Source organism: Mustela putorius, unplaced genomic scaffold, assembly GCF_011764305.1.
Source record: "Mustela putorius furo isolate JIRA1106 unplaced genomic scaffold, ASM1176430v1.1 tig00003853_pilon_pilon_pilon, whole genome shotgun sequence".
Taxonomy (NCBI): Eukaryota; Metazoa; Chordata; class Mammalia; order Carnivora; family Mustelidae; genus Mustela; species Mustela putorius.
Window position 1 is genome coordinate 14,316,985 of NW_025422005.1, and position 24,954 is coordinate 14,341,938.

At 54.2% G+C, this 24,954-nt stretch overlaps 1 protein-coding gene and 1 long non-coding RNA gene across 4 annotated transcripts in view; one reads left to right on the top strand and one right to left on the bottom strand.

The window, feature by feature from the left end:
- VWA5B1 (von Willebrand factor A domain containing 5B1) overlaps positions 1 to 12,289 on the top strand; it is a 55,814-nt gene extending 43,525 nt beyond the window's left edge. For all 3 annotated transcript variants that reach the window (XM_013048172.2, XM_004741288.3, XM_013048178.2), the window contains 8 exons: positions 1,208 to 1,409; positions 1,888 to 2,202; positions 4,018 to 4,155; positions 7,156 to 7,287; positions 8,520 to 8,594; positions 9,242 to 9,311; positions 9,851 to 9,968; positions 11,430 to 12,289. In XM_013048172.2, coding sequence (XP_012903626.1) covers positions 1,208 to 1,409; positions 1,888 to 2,202; positions 4,018 to 4,155; positions 7,156 to 7,287; positions 8,520 to 8,594; positions 9,242 to 9,311; positions 9,851 to 9,968; positions 11,430 to 11,936 — 1,557 coding nt within the window. In that variant the 3' untranslated portion in view covers positions 11,937 to 12,289. The remainder of the gene's footprint in view (positions 1 to 1,207; positions 1,410 to 1,887; positions 2,203 to 4,017; positions 4,156 to 7,155; positions 7,288 to 8,519; positions 8,595 to 9,241; positions 9,312 to 9,850; positions 9,969 to 11,429) is intronic.
- A 1,586-nt stretch (positions 12,290 to 13,875) lies between these two features.
- The window catches only part of LOC101675449, a 36,522-nt gene continuing 25,443 nt past the window's right edge, over positions 13,876 to 24,954 (bottom strand). Inside the window, exons 3-4 of the long non-coding RNA XR_198628.3 lie at positions 24,227 to 24,336; positions 13,876 to 16,333 (exon numbers count right to left, since the gene is read on the bottom strand). This is a non-coding gene — a long non-coding RNA (uncharacterized LOC101675449). The remainder of the gene's footprint in view (positions 16,334 to 24,226; positions 24,337 to 24,954) is intronic.

Sequence of the window (24,954 nt, forward strand, 5' to 3'; positions counted from 1 at the left end):
AATCTGACTCTTTCATTTCAGTGTTTGTTGTGTGGCATTCCATTGCATGTATCTTCCATAACTCATTTGTCACCCCCATTAGATGTGCATTTTGAGAATGTCCAAAGATTCACTTTTACAAACAATGCTGCAACGAATCTACAAACATGCACATAGATATTCACTTCCTGTGCATTTCCACAGAACCTCTAAAAATGGAATCATTTGGTCAAAAGAGCTTGTGCATATTTAATGTTGCTAGACAGCACACAGCTAAAGTGTCCTCCCACAGGTGTGCCTCAAGTTCATACTCCCATCAACAGTCCACAAGAGAAACCCTATCTCCCAGTTGGCCACAGTAGACGTCATCAAATGTTTAAATATCTGCCAATCTGGAAGATGGAAAAAAATCATATAACTTATTTTATTTTAGAGCAATGTTCATGAGGCAGAGCATTTTTTTCATACCCTGAATCCATAGTCTCCCTCTGCCTCTCTGCCCCAGTGATTTATAAGACCTTTTTCTTGAAAATGATCTTTGTCATGTGTGTTGCAGCTATATTTCCCAGTTTATCCCAGGCCTTTTGGTGTTTTTTGTACCAGCACAAGAACAGACAGATTAAATCCACAATACAGAAGAGAAGGTCTAGAAATAAAACCAATGTACATGTGAGCTTTGACAGGATACAGGTGGGAGATTGATAAACCTTAGAAACTTAATGAATGAACCATATTTAAGAAGTGGTGTTGAGATCTGTACTACTGAGAAAACCAAGGAAAAGGTTTGTTCCTATTTCTTTACACTAAAATAAATTTCATGTGAGTCAAAGATTTAAGCAAACAAAAATAAATCATAAAAATTCTAGAATTTTTTTTGAGTGGGAAAGACCTTTTAAGCATGACATATGAGAAGACATAAGGAAAAGGCTGATAATTTTAGCCTCCTTCCAACACACACACAAAGTTTTAAACTTTATGGAAAAAAAAAAAAGAGTGGGTTTAGAATATTATCCCTGGTATGTGATTTTTCACAGTTTTCCATGGTTTGGGCTGTATCCATGCTTTGGGATTATCTGTGTTGATGGTTCTCATGGGTAGTGGAGAGTAGGTTATGTGGCCTGCAGTACTATAGGACCTGGGGTGCCCTGAGAAAGAGCTGTGGCTAGGGGTGGAGGGAAGGGGCAGCCACCAGGATCTCAGCTTCCACCCCTCCCTCTTGCACTCCTAGCCCTTGCTGAACAGTGGTCTGGACCTGAGCCAGGGCCCCAAACTCCGGGGCCCAGGGGCCCGAAGGCCCTCTCTGCTGCCCCAAGGCTGCCAACCCAGCCTGCCCTCCAGCCAGGAGACCCAGACCTGGAGCCCCATGAAAGAGCAAGATCTTGGGTCTAGCCTGAAGCTTGCCTCAGACAGACGTAGCCCTGGGGACCTGGGTAAGTGCCTACAGGGTTTAGGACCTGATCGGGGACAGGGACGAACTCTTGACTGTAGCCCAGCTTCATATGATAGGACTGAGGGCAAACGCCTTTGTCTGTGCCCTTGGCGGGGAGGGGGGTGGAGAGGCCCGTCCGTGCCAGAGAACCTCACAAATCCTGATCTTCCTGGACCAACCTGGCCCTTGGGCTGGCTGTGAGGCTCCCAGATGTCCCTGTGGCTGCACTCTTCACTGCCCACCCTATCTGGCCACCTCGGGTACTGGATTCCTGGAGGTGGGTCTGCCCCATGTTGGGGACAGGTCCATACCATCCAGCTGCCCTAGGGAAGAAGTCGTGTGTTCCTCGAGGTGGAGGGTAGGGGGAAGAAGACTGTACTTGCTTCGCGATGTCTGCGCCCGGGGAGGAATGACGTCCCTGAGGGTTGACCCTCTGTGCCCCAGCTCAGAGCACCGCTTGGTTGTCCCTCTGCCCGCAGAACCGTCCCATCACCCTTCTGCCTTCGAGACTGAGACGTCCTCGGACTGGGAGCCCCCTTCAGAGTCCGAGGAGCGGATCAATCCGGGCAGGCCCCCCACTCCAGGCCCGGTGCTAGGCAAGGCCGTGGTCAAGGGCTTGCGGGACAGTCAACGTTTGCAGTGGGAAGTGACCTTTGAGCTGGGGCCCCCCGGCCCGGAGAGGGGAGGGGCACACGACGCCGACCTGTGGAGCGAGACCTTCCACCACCTGGCGGCCCGCGCCATCATCCGCGACTTCGAGCAGCTGGCGCAGCGCGAAGGCGAGATCGAGCCAGGTGAGCTCGGCTGCCAGCGGGCTCCTGACCGCCTCCGGGAGCCCCTCCTCGAAGCCCCGCCCCATACCCCTCCCCACTTCAGGGCCCCGCCCCCTCCTCGCAGCCCCGCCCAACGCCCCATCTTACAGCCCCCACCGTGATCCTCTCTCCTCCTCCCCACCCCGGGCCCTACCCCCTCCATAAGGTCCCGCGGAAGGCCCCACCCTCCTCCTGGCCCACCCAAGGGTGATCTGCTCTCCTCCCCAGGCTTCAGCAACTTCCTTCTTCCCACAGCCCGCCACTGTCTAGTGCTCCACCTCTTCGCCCCCACCTCCACCGCCCGCCCACCCCGCACCATTGCCTCCCGGTGACTCCCCACGGTCCCAGCACAACCAGCCCCAACCTCCACCTCCCCTGCCCCCCACCACACACACACACACACACACACACACACACACACACACACTGAGCCTAGGGTTCCATCCCTTCCTTGATCACCGCCACCCCTCGCCCCGCCGGGTCACCCAGCCCCCAGATGCCTCCCCGCTAGCCCTGGGTTCCTTCACCCCTCCCATCCCTTCCGGTGATCCGGGGATCTGGAGATCTGGTGATCCGGTGATCTGTCCTGTCCTCTCCTCTCTTTCCTTTTCCCCGGCTGCTGCAGTACCCATTCCTTCTCACTTCCCAGGGCGTCTCCTTGCAGCGCCCCCCGTAGGCCTCCAGAGACAGAACAACGGGGCCAGCCGGATCGCCCCTGACCTGCTCCCCTGGGACCACACCTTATTACAGAACCCACTAGACCTAGTTGGTCCACTCACTCATTCCTCAACGCCATTTATTGATTTTGGATCATTTCGGGGCCAGGCTCGAGGCTGAACAGTGCAGTGACCACCACAATTCCAATCCTTAACGCACGCACTAGCGGGGAAGCCAACATGAATCAAATAATTGCGCACACAATTAATTGATTGCATTTGGCCTAACTGTCCTATTAAGAAATACAGGGTTCCAAGAAATCCTGTAACAGGGATGGCGGGGAACTAACGGAGTTCAGGAATTGGGGCAAAATTTCCTAAGACCGTGATTCCTGGGATCACGATGGTGCACACTGAGAATAGATGGGTATAGATACAGAGAACACACAACCCTCTGGAGACTGCTCACCTGTTTTGTGGGAAGAACTTGGGTTTGGAGGTCAGAGCATCCTGAGAGTTCTGATCCCAGGGCCATTACTAACTCGCTGTGTGACCCTGTGTTTTCTGCTATCCCTCTCTGGTTTTCAATCTTCTCTACAAGATTGTCCCAATGGGCCAGACCAGTGGTCCCCACCCTGCCAGGGGACCTGTGAAATCCTGCAGCATAGTTTTTATCGGATAGCTGCAAAATTAAAATAGACAATACGGGTGACATAGAGGGTTTGGGGGTTTTGCTTTTTTGCTTTTAGCTTTTATTTTTAAGTAATTTCTACACCCAACCTGGGGCTCGAACTCACAACCCCAAGATTGAGGGTGGCACACTCAGGCCACTGACTGAGCCACCAGGTACCCCTAGAGGATTTTTTTTTAAATAACACTCAAGTTATTTAAGGGGTGTAACTATCTTTTTGTCCTAGATGTCTTAGCTCTTTTACATTAAAATGTCCTCATTTTATGAAATGATGATGGAGGTTAATAATCTTGGGGGCGGGGGCAAGTGCACAAACCCTTTGATTTGAAGGGCTTCTGGAATCCCAAAGACAGAGACCACTGGTCTAGTCCTTCTTTTAGCTTCCAGAATTCCTGGGTCAGCTGGGACTTTCTGGGTCCACACACTGACCCCCAGCCTCTCCCTCCGCAGGGTCCAGCCGCCGTTATCAGGCGAACGCTGTGCACACCAGCAAAGCCTGCAACGTCATCAGCAAGTATACAGTCTTCATGCCTGTGGACGTGAGCAAGAGCCGGTACCTGCCCACCGTGGTGGGGTACCCCAACTCTGGTAAGGCAGATGGGCTCTTCTGAGAGCCAAGCAGCCCCCCTTGGCTGGCAGAGGGGAACTGGGACACAAAGGAGCGCAGACCTGCAGAGAGGGGTACAAAGAATGGCCCAGAAGCAAAAAGGCCCCTGGCCAATGGTTCAGTCACCACAGGGTGGTGGGTACATGAACCCCTACCCACTATTCTGCAAAGGACAATGAAACCACCCCCACTCCCTTTTTCCCACCAAAGGAATAGGACTTGACTGTATTCTTCCAATTGGGACAATGTGTGCGCTCTCCATAGAAAATTCTAAAATACAGAAAGACATAAAATAAATAAAAATGCCTGGACTTGACAGTCATCCAGAAATGAGTACCTCATTACCTCCTTGGCGTGACCATCTTTCCAGACTTCTCTCTATGAAGTCAAAAGACAGATAATTTTTCATGAGTTGGATTATACCGATAGGTGCTGTGTTCTACCAAATGTGGGTGTGGAAAAAAATCTTTCCACGAAGGTGAATGTCTATCACCACTTCAATAGCTACAGGGTTTTCTATGTTCATCATCAATTAGACAGGATTCTAAAGCACTTTATCTACATCGAATGTCTTTTTTTTTTTAAAGATTTTATTTATTTATTTGACAGAGAGAGATCACAGTAGGCAGAGAGGCAGGCAGAGAGAGAGGAGGAAGCAGGCTCCCTGCTGAGCAGAGGACCCTGGAGGATCTGCTGAGCAGAGGATCCCAGGACCCTGAGATCATGACCTGAGCCAAAGGCAGTGGCTTAACCCACTGAGCTACCCAGGCGCCCCTCTACATCGAATGTCTTAAGCCTCAACACAGCTCTGCAGAGTAGATGCTATTATTACCCCCATTTTACAGGTGAGAAGATAGAAGCAGAGGGAGCTAAGCTCCCTGCCCAAGGTCACACAGCAGTGAGAGGCAAAGCTAGGCTTGGAATCCCGTGGCCTGGCTGCAGAGTCTATACTCCCTCCTGATCCTCTCAATTACCAGTTAACGTTTATCAGAACCTTTTCCATGAGCCCCCCAGATACTAGACCTTCATTTTACTCCCCTCTTGGTTATTGTAAATTATGGTGCAAAGAACATCTTTTTTTTTTTAAGATTTTATTTATTTGACAGACAGAGATCACAAGTAGGCAGAGGCAGGCAGAGAGGGGCGGTGGGGCGGGCGGGGGGAGGAGCAGGCTCCCTGCTGAGCAGAGAGCCCAATACGGGCTCGATCCCAGGACCCTGAGATCATGACCCAAGCCAAAGGCAGAGGCTTAACCCACTCAGGCGCCCCCAAAGAACATCTTTATGCCCCTGTCAGGTTATCTCCTCGGGGCTAATTAACTCTCTGAAGTAAGATTGCAAATCAAAAGGCCTGCCTGTTTAAAACTGGGATGAGTTTTAAAGTTTTTCAAAGTGACCTGACTACAAAGGTTGTTCAGGGGGTCGGCTTTGCACCAACACTGTGCGCTGCTTGTCTTTCTAAATGCTGCCAGGCTTGTAGGCAAGGGAAGAATCTCTCTCTGGGGAATTTTTTTTTTTGTGTTTTTTTTTTTTTTTTTTTGGTGAGATACTTTTCATAGGTACATAAACTATATGTACTTTTTCTTTCCTGAATTACATTTTCCTACCCTCTGCAGCTCCTTTTTTCCCCTTTCTTTTTCTTTCTTTTTTGTTTTTTTTAGCAGATCTCCTGAAAGAATGTTTGAAAACAAAATGTGCCTCTCCTTGTTCCCGTCTCCCTCCTCTCCTGCTGCTTTTTATCTATGGCACCAAAACCATCGATGACCTGTTCCCTCCTTGGGTTGCTCTCATTTCGGGCTCTGGCCAGCGGCCCAGACTGTTGCTGCACTAGGCATATTTTCATTCACTGGGCTTTGTCAACCCAAATGACATTCTCTCCCTCCCTGCCCGTCTCAGACCATCCCCCTAGCGTCTGTAGCACACACAGCCTGGAAGTTTCAGAGAGCTGGTCCATGTCTTAACCTAAGTCCCACAGCCCCCTGGGATGGAGGCACCCTGGATCAGTACTTCCCAAAGTGTAGTTCAGGAAACCAGGACCCAAAGTGCATGTGTTGAGCACGGCCATTCTGCGCAAACTAGGAAGTCCCAGTTTAGGAAATACATTTAGGAAGCACTGGATTAAATAAAGTTCAACAGTTTCCTTGATTGCAGAACTTGTCAGAGCCTTTAGTATGTTAACATACATCACGAGGCTCAGAGAAGGGACTCTAGTTTGCAGCTTCTTCCAAACTTACCTCCCCGTAGAAGAACTCATTTATTTTTATTTTTTTTTAAGATTTTATTTATTTATTTGACAGAGAGAGAGATCACAAGTAGGCAGAGAGGCAAGCAGAGAGAGAGGGGGAAGCAGGCTCCCCACTGAGCAGAGAGCCCGATACGGGGCTTGATCCCAGGACCCTGAGATCATGACTTGAGCCGAAGGCAGAGGCTTAATCCACTGAGCCACCAAGGCGCCCCAAACTCCCCATTTTTTTTAAGGAATAGTTTACAGACTTTTGTTCTCCAAGAGTGGAGCTCCCAAAAACTCACTTAAGGGTGCTATAGCTTCATTTCTCTTTATCCACGTGCTGTTTGAGGCCCTGTGACTCCAGGGGCTTGCCCTGTGGGAGGGGAAGGGGAACCTTGGTCTCTGAGACCACAAATTAGGAGAGAATGAAAAATGGGATGTTCTAAGAAAACCAGCCTTTTAACTAACTAGAAAACACTACTGCTTCCTGAGCATCGTCTTGGCAATAGCACGCACCTGGCAAGGTTATTATCCCCCTTTTCCAGATGAGGAAACTGAGGCACAGAGGGGCTAGCACCCCCTCCAGCTACTAAGAGATGGGACTGAGGTTCAAACCCAGGTCATTCTGGCTCCAAAGTTCATGGTCTTACCTTGTACAATGTCTTTCTGCCTCTGGACAAGTGACTGACCCCGGGGGAAAGGCAAAGACGAACACAGTTGTACCCAACTGACCCCCTCTCCTTATCCTTGTGAAGGTGCCGCATGGCGGATGGTCAACTCTCAGGTCCTGACCCGACAGAGGAGAGGCCCAGCTGCTGGCTTCGGACGGTCTCAGACCCTGCTCGGGGAAGACTCGGCAGCAGGAGATGGCAAATTCCAGAACCTAAGTAAGAGCTGCCTCATGTGTGTTCTATGCCTAAGCCTGGGAGGCACCCTGGTGTCCAAGGCTCCCAGAAGCCAGGCTCCCAGAAGCCAGGCTCTGAGTCTGCGCTCTGGGTCCCCTTGCAGAGCCCAGGTGAGGCCAGGCCTCCCAGACAAGACTCAGTGTGCCGCCACCACCGTTAACACAGCTTTGCTGAGAGAGCTGCCGGGAGCCCACGTGCCCGCACCAATCCCCCCCCCCCTTTCAAAGTCTGCCCAGCCCGGGGGCTGTTCTCAGCTGCAATCTCTTGAGTCCTCTCAGGCACCAAAGGCCAGGAAACCTAATAAGCAAGGGGGGAAGCGAGGAACAGAGAGGCAGCTCCATCTGTCTGGGTCCCACCATCTGCTCCTTTCAGGATTCCCGAAGCTTCCTTTCTGCCTTTGCCTGATTTTGTCAGGTCCTTAAGTGTCTATGAGTTGACCCTTTTGTGACCTGGCACTCATTCACAGGAATAGTTTTAACTCTCTGTGTCCTGGATGCGTGCCTGTCTTTTGGTCCCTCCAAAGACAGCCTAACTGCTGCACGGGTCCTAACCCCTGCTTCCTTCACGCCCTCTCACATTCAGTGAGGATCTCGGCCTCCTCCTGTGCATGGGAAGTACATCAGAAGTCCCACCTGGCCACGAGGCCAGACACCCAGATCGTACTAAGTTTTTACCTGAGGAAAGCGAAAGTTCTCACAGACATTGATGGGGTGAAAAAGGAACAGTGTGTGAGGGGTAGAAGAATGTGTAACTCCAGAATTAAAAAGCTCTGCCAGCTCTTTGGTCCCTCAGGGCCTCCCAAACTGGGGATGGGGCTGTGGTGGCGGTGGAAGGGGTAGGGGCAGCTGTAAGTCCTGAGGCAAGCTGGGCTTCCCGTCCAGAGGAAGTTTCTGTTTACCTTTTCATTTCTCCATAGCTCAGTTCTTGGTGGCCCATGGCTTCCCTCAAAATCACAAATCCCTTCTTTTCTTTTTTTTTTCTTAAATTAATAAATTTATTTATTTATTTTGAGAGAGAGAGAGAGAGAGAGCAAGCGTGGGACTCTTAGGGTAGACCAGGGGTGTTATCTCTGGAAGACAAAGGCGCACGCAAGCAAGCTCTCCCAGCCCACCCCACACATAGTGTGGATTTGGACCTTCACTCTCCTTGGGAGAATGAGGAGAGAGGGAGGGCCAGAGGAGCTCAGGCCTCACTGGCTTCATCATCTGTTGTAGATGAGGAAGAAAGCCCCACTGCACCCTTTGGTGAGACCACGTCCCCGGGCCGCGAGAAGTACGTTGCTTCCGAAGGTGAGTAGGTGGTCAGCTGACTCTGTCCTTAGTTAAGGTAGGGACAGTGACTGACCCACTGGCCAAGAGAGTGTCTTAGCTCAACAAAGTCCTCAGTGGTTCATTTATTCCTCAAAACACCCCTGCGTGAGATTAATAGAGGAGTACCCTCAATCTAAAGATGTGGAAACTAAGACTCAGAGAAGTCAAGGGACTTGTCCAAGGTCACACAGCAAGTTAGTAACAACACCAGGCCTGGAATCGGACTTCCCGATTCCCAGCTGAGGGACCATTCTACCACCTAACCCTGCTCAGAAGCCTCCACAATGTGCCAGGGAAGGAAACTCAATGTCCCCCTCTCAGGGATGGGGGAGGGGCTGATGTGAAGCCATCACTGTCCCCCACGGGTAACCTTCCAGAAGATACCAACAGCCACTGGCCATAGAAACTCAGAGGCCTATTTCTTACACGTGGACATACATATTTCATCCTTCCCCACACCACCTGGACCAAAAGCAATCCTGTAGTCTAACGGTTAGCTCGGATCCCCCAGGGATGGAGGCAGGCCCCTGCTCCTTTCTGGGCCTCTGTTCCCCCCGACTCCAGGGCAGGAAGCCTGTGGACAGGGTCGTCTGTCATGCCCCAACTGTCATTCTATGGCTCTCCAGGTCCCCTGCGCAGTCTGGCCACCAATACCCTTTCTTCCTTCAAGACCTCAGACTCTCTCTTTGGATCCAGGTACATGGGGTCTCCCCTCAAGGTAGGCTGTGCCACCACTTGCTTCCCCAGGGCCGTTCCTGCTTGGAAGGCGGAAAGCAGGTCCAACCTGACATTTAGACAAAAATGAACAATCTGAAGGGTATTGAGAAGGCCCCCTTACCCAGATACACCGCCTTCCGGTCTTCACACTGTGGAAGCCCCCCGCCTCCACCGCTGTGGTCTCTGTGCAGGTGCAAATCCCCCGGGAGAGCTAGCCTAAGCTTCTCTGGCCACTGGGCTGAACGAGAGCATGCTATTGGAAGAGGGCCCCAGAAAGAACCCTCACCTATTCGTCATCTAGGCTGCCGCTAACTCACTGAGTGACTCAGGAAGCACAAGCTCCCCTCCCTGGGCCTCAGTTTCCCCAGCTACCAAATGAGGAAGTTGGAGGAAGCCATCTTTCATGTCCCTTCTGGCCCTGACTTTTGGGGGCAGCTAAGCGGGCACTGGGTGGGGTGGAATGACCGGGGACGCCAGGGGACAGCTCTGGCCACTCTTCCCCGCTTCCGCCCACACAGGCTGAGTCTGAGCAAGTCCAGGCTGCTGACTCGGGCAGCCAAGGGCTTCCTGAACAAACCGTTGACCAAGGCTCCAGAGTCAAGCCCAGGGACCCAGAGTTTCGACTACATCCCACTGGTGAGTGCCCCAGACCCCAGACCTCAGCCTCTAACACTCCCTGAGGGGCCTTCCTGGGAGCCTCCTGCCCACCCGTCCCCCTTCCCAAAGGGAAGAAGACTGAGACCTTCCCCCCCAAGTAGGCAGCAGGGCAAGAGCCGGGGGGCCTAAGAGTGCTGCTAGAAGCCAGCGCCAGCTCACGAATATTCTTTGCAATCTGCTCTCTTGGCTTTAAAAATTCACAGGAATTTTGCGTTCTACTCCACCATCTATGTGTGTTTATTTTCCAATACATAAAAATAAGCCTTGAAATAGCTCACAAGCAAGTAAAATTAACACCGCAGGAACACACACTGTGTTTAGCAAGTGACGCTGTAGACAGCCCGGCATGCTGTGGCAGGGTGAGAAGCCCAAGTCTGGAGCAGGGAAGCTGGTGGAGGGGGGGGGTCCTCTGCATTGAAGAGCAAGGGGGCCTGGCCCCACCGCATGGGAGGCCCAGTGAGGCTTGGGGATCAGAGGGTGCTGGGGGAGGGGCCATGGTGTGAGCTGCCCCACACAGTCCGAGTCCCTATACGCCCGAGGCATAGTGTCACATTGAATTTCCAAGGCACCTGGGCCACAGAGCTTTGTGCTTAAGTGTTTGTGGAGCCTGGCATGATGCTAGACCCTGGGAGACGACCCTGAACTGGATGCACAGAGTCCCTGAGCTCATGGCTCTCAGTGTCTAGTGGGGGCACGGACAAGGAACCAGACATTCCTGATGCTTGGGTGCTGTGAACTCAGAGGTCGGGTTTGGTGCGTTGAGGTGTGGTGGCTGCGGAGGGACACAGACTCCAGGCAGTGGTCAGACCGAGACCAGAGGGTGAGGAGTCGTGGCCGGCAGTGTGGGGAGGAGAGAGCTTGGTGACCAGAGCACTGGGGGCTGGGGGCAGAGAGAGGATGAGCCAGTGCTCTGGAAATCGCGGATTCTAAGAGAAACTTGAAGTCACTGAGCTGATGGCTTCCAAAGAGCTCCATGGTTTATGCCTTACTAGAACCCCTCCAAGGCAGGAAAGAGGAGAAGCGGGCGGGCAGGGGAGGGGAGTGGAGGCAGCTGTCGGGTTGCTGAGCAGAGTAGAAAGTATACCCATCGGTACTTGGAAACTGATCAGTGTGGAGGGAGGGACAGGGAGGTGAGCTGCCCTGAGTCTGCCGAACGGCAATGGATGACCCCAAAGCCAGAGCAGGGCCCCCCTACACAGGACAAGAGGCAGGTGTGGAGTAAAGAGCTTGGGTTGGGCCTGACCAGCCTGAGGTGCCCATGGGGTAAGCTCGGAGATGCTCGGAGATGCTCGGTTGGCTGGAGTACCCTGCAGATCTCCAAGGTGGGAGGGGCATCTGGGGGGATGAATGGGCGGGCTGTGTGGACCCAGGCTTTTGCACGGCCTGGTGCTCCACAGTCTAAAAAGTTTGAGGCCCACTGAGGGGCTGCCCCACACACAGGTGTCTCTGCAGCTGGCCTCCGGAGCCTTCCTGCTCAACCAAGCCTTCTGCGAGGCCGTCCACATCCCCATGGAGAAGCTCAAGTGGACCTCACCCTTCACCTGTCACCGAGTGTCCCTCACCGCCCGCCAGCCAGAGTCTAAGACCCCGAGTCCCCAGGGGTGCACCAGCCCCTCCGTGCGGCTCCCCTCCTGCGACAGCTTCTCCCCGGAGCCCCTGGCAGAGGGCAAGCCAGGCTGGGAGCCCAGGGCTGTAGTAGAACACACGGGGAAGCTGTGGGCCACCGTGGTGGCGCTGGCGTGGCTGGAGCACAGCTCAGCCTCCTACTTTGTGGAGTGGGAGCTGGTGGCCGCCAAAGCGAACTCATGGCTGGAGCAGCAGGAGGTACCCGAGGGCCGCACACGGGGCACCCTCAAGGCAGCTGCCCGCCAGCTGTTTGTGCTCCTGCGGCACTGGGACGAGAACCTGGAATTCAACATGCTTTGCTATAACCCGAATTACGTGTAGTAGGGGTGGGAAGAGCGGAGAGGGAGGGGACGGTGGGGGCCTGGCACGGGGGGAGCTTTTGCAGCTGTAGCTAATATACTGATTGCTAGAAAGAGCCCTGGACTGGCAGTCAGGAGGCCTGAGTTCAATCCCAACTTTGCTACCACCTAGCTGTGCGATTGTAAGCCAGCTCCTACCCCCTGTCTGGGCCTCAGTTTCCCCACCTGTAAAATAAGTGCGTGAGGTAAGGGAGGTTGGACGAGATCTCTAGAAGCTCCAAAGAATGCCCAGGCAGCTGTGGGGTGGGGAGAGAGAAAATACAGCTTAAACCCCAGTTCTCTCTGGAAAAGGGTCCCATGGGCAACGCCCCCCCCCCAATAAAAGGGTGGATGAGTGAACCCAAAGACTGCCAATAACCAGACCTGCAAGCTTTCGTCCAAGCACGGGAGACCACCGCTGCCCACTGTCTTGTGTCTGTGGTGACGGTCCAGCACCCTGAAATCCCACTCACAAACCCACGGGAGAATCCCCCTTCCCAACGTGCTACAAAGAGTCACTCGGGGGCCTTTTCCCGGGGCTTGGAAGCCCTAGTGTACGTCAGTTTGCAGACGGTTGGTGACCTCCAGTCTAAGAGGAGGAGGTAGGGAGACCCAGGAGGGACACCTGCTGCTGAGGTATTAAAACCAAGCTTCAGTCTGTGCTTAAATAGTCTGAACAGAATAGACATGGTCACAGAAGCCGGTGGAGAAACCAGGCGACAACCTAAATAATTTGCACAGTTTCAGGAATTGTGCAAGGCAAACTCCGCCGGTGCTGAGAGGCACGAGGGGGCCCTGCGTCAGCTCTATTTTGGGATCCCGGGGGCCTTCTTTGCAACAGAGAACCAGACAGAGCCTGGCTGTGCGTTTGGGACAAGCAGCTTTAGCTGGGAAGGGGCTTTATTCAAAGAAATGAAGGACACTTGAATGGTCCAGCAGACACCGCCCGGGAACTTCCCCCCCCCTCAAGCTCACCTGGAGCCTGGGTGATGGGCGCAGCCTCGGACACCCTGGGGGCCCAGTCACCTCTGCCCTGAAGACTCCTCTGGAAGCCGAGCTGTCCGGGACCCCAGGCTGAACCCTCACATGCCCTCTCCAAGGCCTTAACATCGCTTCACCAAGTGGTCCCTTCGGGCCCCAGGGCCCTGGCACAAAGCCAGTCCCTCTCCAGGGAGATCTGGAGGTCCCCACAGAGCAAAGTGACCTGTGGGGGGTGCTGTGGGCTCTGGCACACGTCCCAGCCTCACGAAGCCTTGAGAAATGACCATTCTTTCTCAGGGGCAGAGGTGGAGAGGGGCTCCAACAGAATTCCCTTCAGGCGGAGAGAAGAGGCAGCCTGGATAGGATATGGTGTCCTGTGGGTTGGGGGCCCTTCTCTACCCTCCCCCTGTGCTATGAAGTTTCCCAGGAGGGGTTTTCTCCACACCGGTCCTGCTGAGGTCAAAGAGAAAAAGGCTTAAGGAAAAAATAACCGTAGGTAATTAGCGCAGGCATTGAAGCTAAGGTGATTCCAGAAATTATCAAGGAGGGACACATTGCTCCGGCAATTGGGATTAACTTGGATTAATCTGGATTTTTTTGTTCAACTAGCCCTTGCTTTGTAGGTGATGCAAGGAAACGTTTATGCCATGCCTGAATGAATGAGTACCCTGATCTGCATCCTTCCTGCCCAGTGGTCCCCTCCAACAGAGGCGGGCCTCCAGGGGCAAGAACACTGAGGAGAGCTGGGAAATCTCGGTGCTTGTCCAAACTCCCATCAGTATGCTGTGTGGCTTCTGGCAAGTTGCTTGCTTTCTCTGGGCCCGGTTTCATCTTCTGTAGAATGAAGAGGCTTATTCAATCAGCATTTCCAACACTATTCTTTGGTTGATATGTGAATTAGCAATTCATGAGAAACGGTCCAGCAGGCAAATATGTTGGGGAAACCCAAGGAAAACAGATTTATTTAGGTCAAGACAGACTCGGAGTCATGAATATGTAAATGTGTATTGTCAGTCTCCCATGAGGTGATTCAGAAGGCTGCTCTCCCCAGGGTCATTCAGCTGGGAAAACGCTGGTCTAGATCTCCCTGAGGGATCTACTGGCGCTGACATTCAAAGAGCCTTTTTTGAGAGCCTCCTGCATGCCAGGTGTCCCGGGGCAGCAGAGTGAGCACCACATCGGCTGGGGGTTCCTGTCCTTTCCGAGCTTGGTGAGAAGCATCAGAAGCGAGTTTGCTCCACGCACCATTAACCCCCTCCCTGGCATGCCAGGGAGGGCATGTCTTCGCCTGCTGCTTCCCCAACCTTTGAACCTGCCATATGTCAGGGTGGCTTCAGACTGAGCTGTCCGGGCATCCCTGGCACTAGAGGCTAGCCCCTGAGCTTTCGGACACGGGTGTTGTGATAGAGTGTTTCCCAGCAGCAGCGTGGAACCCTGGCCAGAGCACCTGCGGTAGGCTTCCTTGCCCCGGGGTTTGGGGTAGGGGGGAGAGTCTGCCACAATGTGTCCCAAGGGGCCAACCTCCCGCCACACACAGGGCAGCATCATCCCTCTGGGGCCCCCCTCTGCTGAGATCAACTCCAGATCCCGGGAAACTGGACCCCACCCTTAGGCAGATTTGCCCTGGATTTGAAAATAAGCGTTTTCTCCATCTGTCCCTGCCCGCGGACAGAACAAACAACGTCCTCTGTCCTCTGCTGCTGTGACCGAAGGAATAGAGAGTTGAGTTCTCAAACTACCTGCTGTGGGTTGGAGGGGGGTGCACCTGCTCGCTAGGAGGGGAACCTCCTCTCTCCCTTGGCAGGGACCCCCACTGAAAGGAAGTGAGGAAAGGAGTCTCCCCGGATCTGTGTGCAGCCTCCACCGTTCACCGGCTCTGCCAGAACCCACCACACAAGGACCTGCTCGTGTAGGGTACAAAGGCTGCTTTTCACTATGTGCATCTTGGAACCTCTCCCAAGTGGTCCCCAGACACAAATGCTTCTGCATCCTTCCTGCAAAGGGAGAGATAAGGGCTTTTCTACCCCAGGAATGGGCTGTGTATTCATTGCCATGGTATTTGCAAGGTTTTTTTTCCACCAATCTAGCAGGGATGAGGGAGATCAACCCCCCCACCACCACCATGGGTGCATCCCTCAGCGGGAGCATGTCCCCCAGCGTCATATAAAAATAAGCAGGGCAGGGGATATATGTGGTATTTCACAGCTGGAACATCTGATCTGCAGAGACAGGTCCCTAAAGTCAGGACCTTGGCAGCATCTCCCAGCCAGGCTCCCTAGCACTCCCTACCATGGAGCTCCCTGACCTGCGTGTTTACCACCACACCCCCCACCTGTTGAAGTTGACCTCCAAACTGCCTCCCAGATCACCTGACAAAGTGGGATTCCTCCTGTTCATGCTGCAAACCTTGGCTTGTGGCCAGCTGCCTTGAGCTTACAGCTGCTTCCCATGGCAAAGCACCTTGGCTCCATGCGGTCGAACGTAGCGACACACCCAGTATAGTTTCACTATTTGTCCTGGTGGCTTTGGCTCAAGCGGCATGGCCGGTGCTTGTCCCCCTCGGAGCCTTAAGTGCCTACAACATGCTGCCCTGTTCCCTTGCCTGCTCACCTATAATGTCCCTCCAGTGCCTGTGACACTTGCTGTTCTTAGAATACCCGCTGCCTTTTTCCAGTGGCCAGTCCCATGGACCCTGCGAGAGTCCTGGATGGCAGCTGTCTTCTATCCACCAACAATTAGCAAACCACACCCGGGGGCTGTATGACCATGTCTGGTTTCAAAGGAATGGCTTATTTGTCATTGGTGGCTACTGTTCTCTTAGAAGCGTTTTTAGCTCGTAACAACTAATGAAACTGATATGACAAAATGATACTTGTGTCTGCTCTTTTGTTCTCATTTTGACAAAATGATACTTGTGTCTACTTGGCTTTCAAACTAGTGGTTCAGTGGTCTGTTTGCCTTGCTCAGTGTGCTCACATCTGTCTTGGTTTGGGACTCCCCCCTCTGGTGACCCATCATCCCTGTCTGTCTGGTGCTGAGGTGCGGGACAGTCTTGGGATATGGGACTTTGACTTTTTAAAATTGGAACAATCCCAGGAAAATCAGAACAAGCTGGTCATGGTGGTTCCCCAGAAGCAGAGCTTGAGATAAGGATTCAGTGCAGAGAATGTATTTGTGTGATCCCCAGAAACACCCTAAGGCAAGTGAAGTAAAAGGGCACCAGTAAAGGGAAGGTTACGGCTGTGAGTGTGGACTTTGATCCCTCTGGAAACGAGAGTAGACACACATCTCCAGTGTGTTCCAGCTCCACTCCGCCACTGGTTGAGGGTCTCTCCCAAGAAATGCCATTCACTCCTTAGCACTTCCGGCCCACCACCGGTGTCCCGGCTGGGCTCACTTCTGCAGTAGAGAAAACCACCAGTCAGAGACGTACAGGTATAGGCAGGTGTCCAGTCCAGGAGCTCCGGGACCTGAACGAGCTGTGGGGGCACGCCTGCACCCAGACAGCACCTGTCACCACAGGTCTGCACGGCTGCCTCCCACATTTCAGATTTCCCTCCAAAGCAATTAGTGGTCACAAAATATATTTATTTGAAAATCATCACCAGCTGTCATTTTGTCTTAAAACCCACACAAACTGCCCCCAGAAGCAAACCTAAGTCATTTGGAAATCCTTTAGCATCTTACCTTATTTCATCACACCGTGGGTCATCCCTCTACAGCCTTCAGGGAGAACAGGCAACTAAAATAGGAATTCGCAATAGACCCAAATCATCGCTCTGATGTGCTAACTGCCCTAATAGGAACCATTTGAGGCTCCAACAGGCTGCAACTGACGAGGCCAACAGAAATGCTGCATACTGGCCTGGCCCTCGTGGATGACTCTCAGCTAGGTAATGGGCCTTTGCTGAGCTAGACAAGCCTTTTCTCTGACCTCCCACCGCCGCTCTAGGCTGCTGGGGGACCGAAAACTCCTTTAACACCTCACTGACCTATGAACAGGCACAACCTCCGTCTTTATAAGAAACCTGCTTCTTTGTTTTCTTCTCCAGTTGTGCATTCTGTAAAAACCACCGTGTGTGTGTGTGTGTGTGTGTGTGTGTGTGTGTCCTGGTAGGGTGGCAATAAGGATCTCCTAGCCCCTTGTGCTATGAAATACATACTCAGGAAAGCAGACCCTCGACCCTTGGATTCTCTCCAGGAACTCTGCGGAAGGAGAGAATGAAGGGATCCCAGTGGTTCAGGTCTTGGGTCTCCTGGGTCTTCTATCCTGTGGTTACCAGTTCCCTCCAAGGCACTGCTGGCCTCCTGGGAACCTGAGCTTCCTTGTCCAAAATGGGGAGAAAACAGTATGTTGAGTCCTAGCCTAGCTCTGCCAAGCTCTCTCGTTCTGCCATCCAGCAGCAACTACCCTCCTTCTCATCTGAGCCTCACTTAGAGTCTCCCAATGGTGAAGCCCTTCTGGAAGCATCCAGACTACCCACATGAAGTCTAGCCACTCCAGATCCAGGGTTGGAGAAAGAGAGGGACACATCCGCTTTGATATAATGAGACATAAGTCATCTGTTGGGAGGAGGTCCTCTTCTGGCCTGGGGGTAGGTGGGTCCTGGATACTCAGAGCTCCTGCTCTCCAGTAAGATCTGGAATGGGCAAGGGGAGTTGTCTATGATGGCTCCCTTAGCCACTCCAAGTAGAACTGACCACCCCCTACACTCCTCTTAAGCAACAAGATCTTTCAGGATGCATATATGGACCATCCCAGGCACTGAACCAGTTCCTGCCTATCCTTCATTCCTGGCTTCTGAATGGGGCTTCCAGAGAGCCAGAACCGGGACTGTTTGCACAAAGGCCTTGGCGCCCAGAGCCTGCGGTGCCGTTCTGCTGCCTTCCGGCAGAGGGCGCTGTGGGCGTGCACTGCCTTCCAGGTCTGGGCCTGCAGAGACATTTGGGGAAAGAGGAGCGCCGCGGCAGGGATGAAGGGGAGGCTTCAGAAGCTATTCCTGTCCCCTGTCAACAGCCTTTTTTCCCTGCTAAAAATGGGTGATTCGTGATGGCTAGGAAGCCCACTGAAAGGCTGTGCCGGCCACGTACTCACCCGTGAGTCCAGGCCCTGGGCTCGCTCCCCTGGAACTGGAAAGGAGGTGACCACTTGGGCCTTCCCTGCTCTGCCCACTCCTCCTCCTGGTCACCCTATGAGTACCCCTCCTTCTCCAGACTCAGTGAGAGCCCACCTCCTTCAGGAAGCCTTCCCAGGCCGCCTCCAGGCAGCAGCTTCCTACGGGATATTTACTAGTGTAAATGTTTGTGTGTTCTGTCTCCCCCATCAGACTGGGAGCTCCCCACCATACCTGCTGGTCTCTCCCAGGGCAGGACTATGTAGCCCTCATCAGATCGGAGGCTCCTCAGGGGCACAGACCTTATCTCCTCCATCTGACCACGGGTTTTCCAAATAGGGTCTGGCTCCTCCATCAGACTGTGCTCTCTGAGGCAACTCTTGCACAGTTCTGGGGACACCTGTCTCAGGACTCTGTGGGCAGACAGTAACAGTCTGAAGACAGCGTTCCCCCTTTCCCCCACGGGGACATCTGTGATGCTCCCAAGTCCCCTGAGCTTTGCACCGGGAGGGAGAAAGATGGGTTGGATCAGAGGAAAGATCGCCACTCCGGGAAAGAATAGAAAGCAGGCAGGCGAGACTCGAGAGGGATTAAAGACAGCAAACCCCCTGTTTGCACCACACACTGGCCCAGATGCTGCAGGTTCCCCCCATTCCATAGGGGCTGCAACCCAGGATGTGTCCCTCATCACCGCATGTCAGAAACAAGGGCAGTCTATTCGAGAACTGTGGCTGGTGCCCCCTAGTGACTGGGTCACGCAATAACACAACAGCCTTCCCCTGGGCGACAGGCTAGGGCGGCACAGTAAAGGACCACAAATCGGGAAATGCCACGTCTCTTGTTTTGGAGGCTAGAAGTCCAAGATCAAGGTGTGGGCAGGGCTGGTTCCTTCTGAGCACTGCGGGGAACGGGTCTGGTTCATGCCTCTCTCCCAGCTGCTGGGGCTTTCGTGGCTTGTGGCAGCCAACCCGTTTTCACATGGCCTTTGCTCTGGGACGCAACTGTCTCCAAATTCACCCTTTATCCAAGGACCCCAGTCATATTGCATCAGAGCCCACCACAACCACCTCGTTTTAATTTTATTACCTCTGGAAAGATTGTATTTCCGAATATGATCACCTTCTGAGTACTAGGGGTTCAGAGTTCAACATAGGAATTTGAGGGGTGGGGGACACAAGTGCACCCACAAGGCTGCACTCATAGGGCTGATGGTCTAATGGAGAGAGACAGACAAGAAACACAAAATCAAGGAAATGTACATTAAGGCAAAAAGTGACGAGGCAGAAAAATGAAGCAATATCAGGAGAAATGGAGCGTCAAGGAGGGGAGGATGCTCTCCGAGGGTCGACAGAGATGACCTTTGGACAGATGACAGAGGAGCAGAGACTGGATTCCAAGTGTCCCCCAAGCAAGACGTTCATGTCCTTGCCATGTTTTCTCGACCAAGTTGGACATTTATCAAGAGCCCAGTGGGCAGCCCACCTCCTCCAGGAAGTCTTCCTTGACCTGTACCCTCAGGGCCGGCTGGACCTCTCCCACACTCCTTTGTACTCCAGGTTACAGCTGTTACCAGCACTTTCCAGGTGTGGTATTTCAGGGTTGTGTGTCTCCCCATCAGACTACAAGCAATCTGAGAGCAGATACTGGGCTTGTAGATGCTCCATACATATAAGCTGAAGTGCTCGCTTAGAGGGTGAGCCAGTCTCCTCTCTTTAATAAAAAGGATCAGAAGTTTTAAATTGGGGAGTCCTAAATGTCAGCCATATTCTAAGATCGTTCCAGCAATGTCTCTCATGGGCTCCTCACAACTCTATGAAGTACCCTTTTGGTGTTTCCAGTGAGAACACTCCAGGTCACAGATACTCATTAATCTGCTCAAGGTCCCCCAGCCAGAAACTGGTGGGGTAGGATCCAAACCCACGTCCGGCAACCTGAGGGCCAGTTCTCACTGCCCCACTGGTTCCCTCACCCCACATCTCCTGGATGCTGGGCCACGCAGGAGCAGGGAGCATTTGCTACAAGTTTTTCATGTTCTCCTGCGCTACTGAGCTCAGCTGCTGGGACCACAGGCTCGCTGTCCCTCTTGCCCCCTAAGTCCCCTCCTCTCCACCCCCCCCCCCAGAAGGCAAGCACAGCTGCATACTTCCCATCCCTCCCCAGAAGGCAGCAGAGGACCAGGAGTCTCCAGGCACAGGATGGGAATGGGTAACAAGTCCTCCTCCTGCATAACACGTCCACAGAGCTTTGCCTCTTCTCTGCTGTTTGTCCCCATCACCCCCGCCACTCCGGCCCCAAGGAAGCGAAGCAGCAGATGGCCCTGGCCCATGTGACCCAGGTCCCAGCTGCTTCTCCTACTGTGGCCAGTCTTGAGCTGTCAGGGCTTGAACGGGTGCTCAGAATCCTCCAAATGCCCACTTTGCCCCATAATACAGATGGAGATATTGAGTCCCAAGGAGGGATGTGGCCTGGACCACTCAGGTTCCCCCAGGCCTACCCTTGTTGGGTCTCAAGAGCCTACATTATGGCTACTCTAAGAGAAGGTCTTCAGAAAGGCTCCTGGGGACACAGGTGTGTGGGTAAGGACGTTCCCACAAGCTAGACCCTGAAGCGGCAGAGTCAAGTCCTAGGGCAGGAGAGAGCACTAGGTGCTCTAGCGGGAGCAGAAGGCCGGGCACACAGAAAATGAACGTTGCCACCCTCCCCACTTTGTGATAAAAACCCAGCTGCCCTGATGCTGAAATAAGGAAAAGGGGACAGGTACCTTCCACAGCTCACCTACCCTCCCCCAGCTGCCCTGCCGTGAAGGCCCAGGTCTTTCCAGGACACAGACTCTGGGTCTCAGGTGCCCCATCTGGCAAATGAGGGTGGATAACTCCCAGGCAGTGACTTTACCATCTTGGTTCCAGACTTCAGAACATTCCAGAACATCCATAGGTGGGGATGCCCATGAGGTTGTATCCACTCTCCTGAAGACAAGGACTCTTCCCTTGGGCCACAAGGCCCCGGCATGCATGGCCACAGCTGGTCCACGGGTGGAGACATGAGCTCTGGGAGTCTGGGGAACCTGCAGAGCACCACCGATCCCACGGATCCACCGGATACCATTCCAGAAAGTTCCACAGCCACCACAACACTGTCCCTCAAGACCAGAGGCTTGATGAAATTACAACCACTATCAGGGAGTGTTTGGCCCTGAGTGGTGGAAAACACAAGCTTCTAGGCTACTCCATCCAGCGTTGGCCTGTCACCATCCCCCGCCCCCCTCAGCGCTGTTCAAAGGAAGAAATGTGCTTGGCCCCATGCAGCTCAGAGGGGGACCCACAGGGCTGCTAAGCTGCCAGCCTGAAGTCAGTTTTTACTGAGGGCTCTGGGGCGGGGATGCCTGGGGAGCTGGGGGGCTGGGCTCAATTCCCTGGTTGTTTTTTGTTTTTCTTAAAGATTTTATTTATTTATTTGACAGAGAGAGAGAAAGATAACAAGCAGGCAGCAAGTCAGGCAGAGGTGGGGGGAAAGCAGGCTCCCTGCTGAGCAGAGAGCCCGATGTGGGCTCCATTCCAGGACCCTGAGATCACGACCTGAGCTGAAGGCGGAGGCTTAACCCACTGAGCCACCCAGGCGCCCCTCCCTGGGTTTTCTCAAGCTGCAATTCCCAACCAGGAGAGAACGTTCAGGGTAACACCAACAAGGCCTGGGAGTGGGCAGACACTGTACCGACATCACCAGTAATAAAATGAATCAGTGTCCCCAGGCTAGCCCCTCCCGCGAGGAGGACCGCCGCCTGGGAAGGGCTGCGCTAATACGGAGAGGTGGGTGCTCCCAGGCCAGGGAGGCAGCCCTCGGGAAGAAACCAGCTCGCCAGCGCCCTCTCCCGGCTGTCTCCTGCAGCCTCCACGCCGCCTCTGTTCTTCCCCAGCTGTATTTGCCGAGGTCCCTCTTTATCTGCTTCTCGCTCCCAACTGTCGCCCACAACTGCCTTTGTCTCCTCTCTCCAGGGGCGCCCAGCCGGGGTGTCTCTCGGTCTATTTTCCCCGCCCCCCTCCCCACTCCGTCCAGCCACCCCCCCCCGCCCCCGCGCGCCCTGCCTCCAAACCCGGCGAAGCCACATCTGTCCTGAACCCAAAATCCTTCCAATTAAACCGCTCCCTCCGGCTCCGGCGGCTGCTGCTGACGTCGGGAGAATCGGGCGAGGCGAAGCCCCAGCCTACGCGCTGGGGTTGGGGGAGGCGACGGCCCCCTCCCGGGGCCCCGCGGTGGTCCGTCTGTCCGCCCACGGCCAGGCGAGCCGCGCGGAGGCCCAAGCGTCCGGAGTCCAAAACTCACTTCCGCCAGGCCTTGCGCTCGGGGTCCTCCCCCACCACCCGCTCCAAGACACCCCCATCTGCGTCCCCTCCCCCGCCCCTCCCCCCTGAGATCCCGGATCTTTCCTAGACCTCCACCTGAGTCCCCCTGCCCGGCCTCCCGCTCTCGGGATCCCCCACCTGCTCGAAGACACCCCCCCCCAGCCCCCCCCCCCCGTCTTCCCTGCTCGGGGAAGCTGAGTTCCTTGTGCTCATAGTCCCCCGCCCGCTCCAAGACTCGCATCGCGCTCCAGGCGAGAGCTTCGCGACCCCGGACCCGCGCTCCCGCCTCCCCACCTCCCGACTGCGCACTCCCAGCACCCTCTGCGCACTGGCCTCTCTCGGCGCCCGCACCCAGCGGTCAGCAGCACTCCCGGCACCCTCCCTCCCCCCCACCCCCGCCAGCGCGTTCCGGCCTCAGTTTCCCCTCTCCAAGCGGCGCCGACTCTGCGGCCAGGAAGACGTCGCCGTGGGAACCGGGACGGGGCACATTAAGAACGATTAGCCCACGCACAGCTGAAAGCGACACCTTAATAAATAGTAGTCTGACCCGCATGTAAATAAATATTGGAACGCATTAGGCGGGCAGGAGGCGCGCCTTTTGGCCCACAAGCTGCTTCCAAGACCTCGGGAGATTGGCTGGAACCTCGGCTGCAGGAGATCCCCGCACCCCAGGGCCTCAGCCCCTGAGGCGCTGAGCAGGGAGGGGTGGAAGCCGAAGCTCAGGAAGGGGGGCCAAGGGAGAGAGAAGAGATTGGAGACACAAAAAGCCCTGGGGAGAGAGAAAGTGAGCGTGGGGGCAGGGAGGGACAGGGATAAACCCCAAGAGGGGAGTGTGGACAGAGAGGAGAGGAAAAAGCAGAATCTGGTGCCCCAGGATAGAGAGGGGAGAGCTCCCTCCCTCCTGCTGACCGGCTTCCTTCCTTGGATTCTCCTCCTTACCTCCCTAGTCTCTTAATCCTGGGGGACCCCAGGCTCAGACACAGGCCTCTTCCTGTCTGTCCCCACTTACTCACTAGAAGAGTGCATTTAATCTAGACGTTTTAAATGTCATCCGTGCACAGGTGGGGGAGGGGGCTTCCACGGGCACCGCCCCAGCCATACTTGTCTCCTCTGAACCCCAGACTAGCACCCCTCTCCCATGGCCAAGACCTTAACACAAGGGAGCACCCGCCCTCCTCAGAAACCTGAGTCACCCTTGGCTTTCCCATTGGCTAAGTGGCAACTCCCTCCTTCCAGCTGCTGAATCCAAAAACCTGGGTGTCATCCTGGATACTTCTCTCCCCGCCTATGAGGGAATCTTGTCCTCTCCACCTTGAAAATATTTCTGGAATTCTTCCACTCTTCCCTGCTCCCTGGCCAAGCCCCCACCATCTGATTGTTGCAACTGCCCCGCCCCCCGGGGCTCTCCCCAACCCTGCCCCCATCGTCTCTCTCTCTCTGTGGACAGAGTAGCCACACAAAAACACGAGTCAGATAAGGCCACTCCTCTGCTCAGATGTTTCGTTCAGAGGAACACTGCCAGCCTTAAATGGCTCACCAGACCTCAGCAACCTTCCCTCCCCGGCTCCCTCCCAGTGCTGATCACCTACCTCCCCCACCCCCCACTTGCTCACACTCGCTGCTGCCTCTTCCTGGAACATTCTCTCCCCACATACCATCAGAGGTTAACCCATCACCTCCTTCAAGTCTTTGTTCAAGTGTACCATTCCCCATTAGCCAACTCTGGCTGTCCCATTAGAACTATGAATTTCTCTAACCTCTCCCTCCCCTTCATCCCGCCTATCAGTCTGCCTTCTATTTCTTCACAGTGCTCAACCTCTTCTAAGAGCATAACTTACCCATTTATTCTTTATCTCTCTCTCTCCCAAATGGACACTGAGTTCCAAGAAAGCATGGCTTTTGTCCAACCGCCCTCCCCGCTGCCACAACACCGCTGTATCTTTAGTACCTAGAATAGGGTAGGAGCATAAAAAAGTCTCAAAAATAATTGAAGGAAGGGAAGAGGAGCAGGTGGTTGGTTGGAGGCAAGGAAGAGGAATGACAGAATAAAAGAGGAGGGAACAGCCCAGGCAGATATAGGGTTGCTCGGGCAAGCATTAACCGGATGGGGAGCATGTAGCTGGACTAGAGCTGGAGTGGCCCTGGGACTGTCATGTGTGAGCCATTCTTCGCCAGCCGGTGCCCAGGCTGGAGGAGTACCTGGTGGGGGTGCAGCAGTCCCATCTCAGGTCAGCGCCCCCCCAACCCTAGGGCAGGGAGCACCAGCACCCCCCCTCCAGCCCCAGCTGGGTGTTGGACCCTGGGGCCGCGGGTGGTGCTGCATGGGCAGGCCCCTAGTAACAGCCACAGTAATTACTGGTTGTATGCGATTAGGGGATAATTATGCTTAATAAGTCCAAAAGTAATTACCATGCAGGCTGCTTGCTGCTTTGGAAAACAGAGGTCCCTGGTGAGCAGGAGCCAGGGAATGGAGAAGGGGGAGAGTGGGCTTCCCAGAACATCAGAGGCAGTGGTTCGTTTCTCCAGCAGGTGCCTGAGTCCTCTCAGTGGCATTCCCACCAGGGGC